Source organism: Siphateles boraxobius, unplaced genomic scaffold (assembly GCF_051911475.1).
Source record: "Siphateles boraxobius isolate OS27281-9 unplaced genomic scaffold, OSU_SipBor_1 65, whole genome shotgun sequence".
Taxonomy (NCBI): Eukaryota; Metazoa; Chordata; class Actinopteri; order Cypriniformes; family Leuciscidae; genus Siphateles; species Siphateles boraxobius.
The window spans coordinates 14,104,830-14,112,500 of NW_027509192.1; the positions used below are offsets into that span (position 1 = coordinate 14,104,830).

The following is a 7,671-nucleotide window of genomic DNA, read 5'->3' on the forward strand; positions in this document are numbered from 1 at the left end:
AAAGTCATCTGAAGTCATTCCATAGCTTAATGTGAGGGACAGAAGTCTATATACATAATTCAAAGTATACGGAAACTCGTTTTCCCTCCTCTGCGGCTGTCAATCATTCTCCATTCATATTCAAACAGCGCGCGCGCCTCTTGGATGCACGGTATAGCGCTTTGGAAAAAGGAGAATGCGGCGCGCCTAGCGTTTTCTACGCGTTTAGGCGCTATATGTGAGCGCAGCCTTAAACTCTCTCCAATATGATATATTAACATAATAATGCATGATCAAGGCTGTAGATTTCCATAAAATCACTTTATTTTGTTGGAGTTTGTTGCTGTTTTTAAACGACTCACTACCGTGTGCTTGCTAGATCACACACATCACAATGACTATGAATCGGCATCAAACGCACAATAACTGGAATTTAAAACTGTGAAACAAAGGAACAAATCGCGATTTGTGCGCTCGACATTTCTTCGCTTTGTGACGTGAACGTTTAAATGCGCACTTATGCAGCGCAGCGCTGCACACTGTGACTCCATGTTGCTTTGAGCACATTATTCTGCACCCGCGAATCCCGGGGCAATATATATAACATGTTTATACATGTTACATGTTACATATAACATGTTTTTCATGTTATCTTTGGTTTGCGCACTTATTAAAAGCCAATATATTTTGTTATACCTAGCCTGCGCAATACATTTAAAATAAGCATAATTTAATTGTATATTATTTCTTTGTAGTGTATATATGCACTTCTGAATTCTTGACATTAATATATACATATAAAATTGTGGAATGTATGATTGCCTGATTGAATTTTATAAGAGAACTAATTGTAATTTGTTTTTATTAACATATTTAGATTTGATAAAATTACTGTGGAGATTTTTTCAAGAATTACTTTTTGCTGCTGATTTATACACTCATTCAGTTTATTAAAAATTCATAATACATTTATGAAATATTTAAAGGTGTTAACTGTAATCTTACACTGCAAAAGAATAACTTAAAAAGGATTAAATTCATCACAATTATGTTAGTATCTGTATCCGAGGGCCCTTATATATATATCATATCTATATAATATATATCATTATATCTAATATAATATATATATATTAGTAGAGCCCTACTAATATCATTAGTAACATTAAATATAACACAATAAACCAAGTATATCAGTAGGAGTTTCCTTAAGTCTTTCTGACAGTTTTCTACAGGACGGTTTACTACAACAATAGAATACAATTCTGAAATTATGGTTTATAGTTTTTGGGGTTTATAGACCTTATGCACCAGAGAAACGTGGGCGCCGTCATCTTTAGAATATTAGGCTTATTTGAGATGCGCCTTGCCTCGCCTGAAATGTAGTCGAGAGTAGGCGGCTGCAGTGAGAGGAGGAGTGAAAAAAGCGCAGGCAAGCCGGACAGTTCTCTTCTCGCAGTGGATCTGACACCTGCGAGATCAATGATGGATATCGCGGGATTCACGGGAATCCCGTTCTGTTGCTTTTATATGAAAATAAATATAATGAACAAGGCACCCAAAGTACTTGTTATTTAATTCCATTCCAAATAAATGTTTATCAATCATTTTTTCTTTAATACAGACATAGGCTATGTGTTTTTTTTATATATATATATAATAAAATGACATTGCATAACCCATAGAGATCGCACTGTCCGAGAGTTTGCGAATATTCACACATAACATATACACATAAAACATGATATCCGAGTTTTAAAATCAAACATTTTAAAAGAGAATAATACATCACGGTTGTTTAAACCAATCAACATTAAGCTGTGTCGTCAGCAAGTCGTTTCCCATCATGCTTTTGATCAGCGCAGTCGGTGGAGAGCAATTGCGCGCGACTGCAGAATCCGACACGTGCGCCTTGCGCTCGCGAGAGCTTTTTGACACACGTCAGCATGACATCAGAGCAAGGCGGACCGCACTCGGACACATTTCTAACCGGCATGCATTACGCGCTGATCACCGTTGATCGGTTCTGCGCAGATTGTGCTCATCTCAAACAAGCCTCTTGTCTTTGAACTTCCGTTTTTGCGGTCGCTCTTTATATTTCTATGGCATCGCTATCCAGGAGTAATTAGCTGGTGAAGTGGATTTACTTATTGTAGAGTTAACAAAAGTTATCATGAGCATTGTAATGTTTATCATGAGCATTGTAAAGGAGATGTTTTAACAAATGTTGACCGGGAAATTTTACGAGCAGTTCATTCATACCTATGCAAGATCGCTGTGAAAATACAGACCGGAAGTCAAAAGACAACGAGCGCAGCGCTGAAAAGGGGCGGGGCTACATAAGGTCTATACCCCAAGATTTTAAGTGGCCCCATCTGGCCACCCCTATGAAACATTTCTGGAGGCGCCACTGTGTAGAACGTCCGAATTACATTTAAACTACACACCTTCTATAACGCATTTTTTAATGGTCGCGAAGTTCAAATTAAATCCGGTGAAACCTACTCTGAGTAGGTACTCACTCATGCTCAGAGAGTTGAGGTGCCTCCGAAATCGCGTACTGCCCGAGTACTCAGACAGTACGCGATTTCGGAGGCAGCTCAACTCTCTGAGCACAAGGGAGTACCTACTCAGAGTAGATTTCACCAGAGTTTCCCCTGCTTTTATATACAAGTTCTGCTTGTGACGTCATAACAAGGAATTTGGAATGTTAGTGACGCAAAGACGACCTCTTCGCGATATGATTGGTTGTTGAGATCAGCCAATAGTGTGTGGCTGCAGACTTGCTGCATGTGACGTCACTTGTATTCTCCTTCTCAGCTGCCATAGAGACAGAGCAACACGCGTCATAATCAGAAAACCTGCGTGAAGCTGCTTCATTGTCTCCATGCAAAATAGTAGCTATAGTTGTCAATTAGTAAGTCATGAAATTACCAAAAAGCCAAATTACCAATAAATTACATAACTACATTGCATGCAGATGATGTTCAGATCTGTTCATCAGGAGCAGTTTTTATTTGTAATTAACAGTTCATGTTAGTATTGTGTCTGTTTGCATGGTAACTGTTGTTTCCGTAACCCCAAATGCCACTTTATTTTCACATTGTGTAATTTTGTATATTTCTAAAATGACTGTGGTGGCTACCAAATTCTATTAACGAAAATAGTTTGGGACTGCTATTAACAACGCTAATTCTCGCAAAGTCAGTTAATGCAATTGTTTTTTGTTATTTTTATTTTATTTACCTTTAAATTACTAGATTTGATCCATAAATAATAAATAAATGTAATTTAAGCACATTCCTCATATTCCAACTTAATAACTCACATTTTCATGCATAACCCTTTTAATTCAGCTTAAAATATCTTAAATTGGGTGTCTTTGTAGACCTCTTGTGAACATATATATATATATATATATATATATATATAATATGCTTGCCACTAGATGGCCTTAGCTATATATGGTGCAAATAAACTGTTCCGGTGGGTCCTAAAGTAAGTTTTTCTTTAGTTTGCATTTATATACACGTGTAGACATTATAAAATATTTTTTTTGGTAGTTTTAGAATTTTTAGTTTGAATTTTAAGCATTTTTAGGTTTACTGTGTTCTAAAGCATTCCTCGCATTCAGTCATTCCTATGGGGGTCAAATTGAACAGCAAGGGAAAGATTTGTTTCTTTTTAAAATTTCAAACACAAAACTCCTCGATTCCATTCAATTTTTTTATTATTATTATTATATATATTTTTTGCATTCATGGTTCAAGTGCGACAAAAGTCCTGGGGTCTTGGAACCCTCTGATGGAAACTCAATTTTTAATCAAAAAAGATAATGAGTTTTTGGTCAAATTGACCCGAGGGAAGGATCAGGAACACTGTTGATGATAATATAGACACACTGCATCCTACAGTATGTTGGAGTGCACCTTTTCAATCAACACTGTTGTTAGAGAAGTAGCAAGTATGTTTTGTTTTTTTGAACATTCATGCAGTTTTACTACCATTATTGTTTTTGGTTCATAGGTCAATTGCAACTCTCTTGTCCTCATGTGCCTAAGTTGTTATTTATTTTAACAGAGGGGATTTGAAGACAGCCAGCAAGTGGTCTGTATGGACCTCTCAAATGTGCCCATGAAGGAACAAGACTAACAAGTTATTGAAGGTTGGATTTCCAGAGGACTGGACTCCGCAATGATGTTTAACTCTCGTGTAACCTGAATCGTTATATTCTTATAGAAAGCTATTGGTGATTTATTGGTGATTTTATTTATTTATTGATGAAGCATAGAAAAATGGAAACTCAGTAATCTGAACTATTCCACAGCGGATCCACCTCCCCTCCAATTATTCTGACACGACTCAAACAGCTCGCTCAGCGTAAAATAAAACAGTGTTTTTCAAATGTAATATTATTTTTAATTGAAGTTTATCTTTTACAGTCAGAATAATTGCGTGGACAAGAAAGTGCTGGAAAATATTACAGTTCATTTTCATCCATCTGGTTTATTCATTAGTACATCTCACTGGAATCACGTTGCATTGTGGGATACATTGCCCACTGTACCGTGTTGTTGCATACTGCACATTTTTGCACATACAGTAGAACTTCAGAAAACTTGCATACTGTGCACAGTGTATATATTCTGTAGAAATATATAAGTAGCATTGGATATGATATGAAAATTCTTGGTTTTTCAAAAGGCTTTGGAAACATTTTCTTTGAATATGCTCCCATTACATTTTATAAAATGATTCTGTTCAGTGATGTGGTGTGCATTAATGATTGAGCTTCCTGTTGTTACTCACCTTTAAAGTTAAAACATTTCAACAGTATGAAGGAATTACAGTAATCCAGTAATTTAAAGGGATAGTTCTCCCAAAAATGTAAATTCTGTCATCATTTACTCACCCTCAAGTTGTTCCAAACCCGTATGAATTTTTCTTCTTCTGCTGAACACAATGGAATATATTTTGAAGAATATGGATAACCAAACAGTTGCTGGGGCATATTGACTTCCATAGTATTTTTTCCCTACATGAAAGTCCATGGGGCCCAACAACTGGTTACTGACATTCTTCAAAATACATTATTTTGTGTTTAGCAGAAGAAAGAAATTCATACAGGTTTGGAACAACTTGAGGGTGAGTAAATGATGACAGAATTAGAATTTTTGGGAGAACTATCCCTTTAAGTGACAAAATTAAAAGGAATAATATATTATTCAAAACAAAAACAGCACATTGTAAAAAATAATATATGTACAGTATATTAAATAATATCAAGTCATCTATATCTAATTAAAATGACATCTACACTTATGGATGCTGCTTTTGAAATGTATTGCTTTCCATTGAACAGCTGACATGGTAAAAGTTTGTTTCAAGAATTTGCATCCTTTTGTTACATATATATGTTTTTAAATGACAGAGCTATTTACAAAATGTATAAACATAAGAAAAGTATTTTGTGTGCAATTTGACATATTTTCACATTGAGTTCTAGACTTCCACAAGGGAGTGATGTTACAAGGTTCGCAACATCAAAGCCAATGTCGAGTTCACATGCATCAAAAGTCGATTCACACAATCGCACTTGATTTGCCTTTCTCATATCCCTCAGGTTTTGGTTGGCTCTGGGTGTTTTTCTTAATTCTGGAAATAAATGGAAAGACAACTGTTACTTCTTGCAGGTTTTTAGGGGTTAAAAATAGCTCTTGCCCATAATATGGAATCTTGTTTCCCATGACATAAAAAGCTAAAAAAAAATCTGATATTTTTTTCCTCTCAGAATTGCGAGTTTAAAGCTCTCAATAACTCGTAATTGTGGGATATAAACTTGCAATTAGGATAACAGCAGAAATATAATTTTTTCCGTGGCGGAAACAAGCATTCCATAAGTAGTTGGCAGATTCGACAGCATTTAAAACAAAGTTGATTAAAACAAATACTTTCGACCTTCGTTTTCGAGGTTATGATGAGTAGCTTACTGGCTACCTATCATCTTTACGGTTGTTTTAAGCTTTATATTGTAATGGCAACGAAGCGATACAATAAGATAACTTTATAAAAGGTTTGTTGTTTTCAACACTAAAATGTTATCTCTTTTTTTCTAAACACGCATGTTAACAAGCATATTGTTTACATCTTGCGGCTACACTTTTGAAACAGTGAGTATTTTAAAGTACAAATCAGCACATTCACTTCCATTGTAACTGTCACGTGTGCTGAATCGTTCACTCAACCGACTCATTTAACCAACAAAACAAACGGTTCTGCAGTGGATTCGTTTGGAACGACTTTAGTTGGCGACGCAAAACCAGTTGAAGCAACTGGCAATATTGTGTCAAGAATGTATTCAATGTAGCCTATTCATAGAAGTTATTCAATACTGACTTCTTGTTTAGAAAACTGCTGTTTTAAAGCAAGAAATACATCGAATATGAGCCGTCCTGCGGCGTGCTCGTGTGACATTGCTTAATGATCTCGACTTCCATATACATTACTGTTGCCAATCAGTCAAGGGATGAGAAACAATTTTCTGTGGTAATCTATCACATGTGTCTTTATCATGTTGATCAAATTTGTACAGAATCCGAAACCAGTGTGAAAAGCGCACGTGACTCACTTGCAGATGTAAAAGATGACCAACCCAAGCACCGCTAAGATGAGCAGGACCATGATGACCACAGCAGCGATCATGCCCTTCTCTTCACTGCTGTGTGAGAAACTGAACAGCTGATACTGCTCACATCTGCTGCCCTCATAGTTCGCACTGCAGCTACACGACAGGGAAAGGGTTTCAAGCCAAACAAGGTATGCTAAACGATAAGTCATCGAATAAAACACTAGATTTTCCGTTCGTGAGGATACTTACACACAGGTGGGGGTAGACACAGAAGGTATTTTAAAGCATGTTCCTCCATTCATGCAAAAGTTGGCTTCGGGCCCAGTGCAAGGGCCACCGTGTTCTGTAATAAGAGGAAATAAAAAGGAAACAAAAAAATAGATGCATCATTTATCAAGCTTTTCCCCATAGAGCAGTTTTTATTTTGTTTTGCATTTTATTTGCATTTCAAGAATTCCACATCATGGAAACACAACATCATGTGTGACGTGCACATGATATCTATTTCAAATCTATAACGTTTACCTTAATTTATATGTGTATTGTTATTAATTACCTGCCATCATGGGAAATACTAAATAGATCTTCTTGTATGGGAACTTTAACAGCAGTCTCTTATAATCACCTGAAAACAAAGGAAATGTTATGGTCAGATTACATTACATCTTACATTTATTACAGTGTCCACATTAATTATATTGGTTGCTTTCAAAGATGTCAACTTTCCTAAAGAATATAAATGCTGTTTGTAAGGGATGATGTTCGTAATTATTAATTTGTCAACATTAATCTGGATAAGGTTGATTAAGTAATATTTATTATTATTAAAACTGAAATATTAAATAATATTATAATATTAATTAAATGTTATATTATTTTATTTTATTTATATATATATATATATATATATATATATTTTATGTGTGTGGTTGTGCGCGCATGTCTGTGTGTTTATGTATAAATATACATACAAAACACACACATATATTATATGAACAATAACTTTTAAGTTAGATGCGATTAATCGAATTGACTATTAAATGTAATGGTTAATATAATAAAAT

The 7,671-nt window shown here is 35.3% G+C and overlaps 1 protein-coding gene across 2 annotated transcripts in view; it reads right to left on the reverse strand.

Annotated features, from left to right (window-relative positions):
• Positions 1–4,465: 4,465 nt before the first annotated feature.
• The window catches only part of nrg4 (neuregulin 4), a 4,586-nt gene continuing 1,380 nt past the window's right edge, over positions 4,466–7,671 (reverse strand). Inside the window, exons 2-6 of one of the 2 annotated variants that reach the window (XR_013196676.1) lie at positions 7,164–7,232; positions 6,857–6,950; positions 6,608–6,760; positions 5,180–5,634; positions 4,466–4,855 (exon numbers count right to left, since the gene is read on the reverse strand). Coding sequence is in view for 1 of the 2 variants with exons in the window: in XM_077211117.1 (XP_077067232.1) it covers positions 5,562–5,634; positions 6,608–6,760; positions 6,857–6,950; positions 7,164–7,173 (330 nt within the window). In the remaining variant the exon portion in view is untranslated. Of the gene's footprint in view, positions 5,635–6,607; positions 6,761–6,856; positions 6,951–7,163; positions 7,233–7,671 lie in introns of both variants that reach the window. The other variant, XM_077211117.1, reaches the window with a different exon arrangement.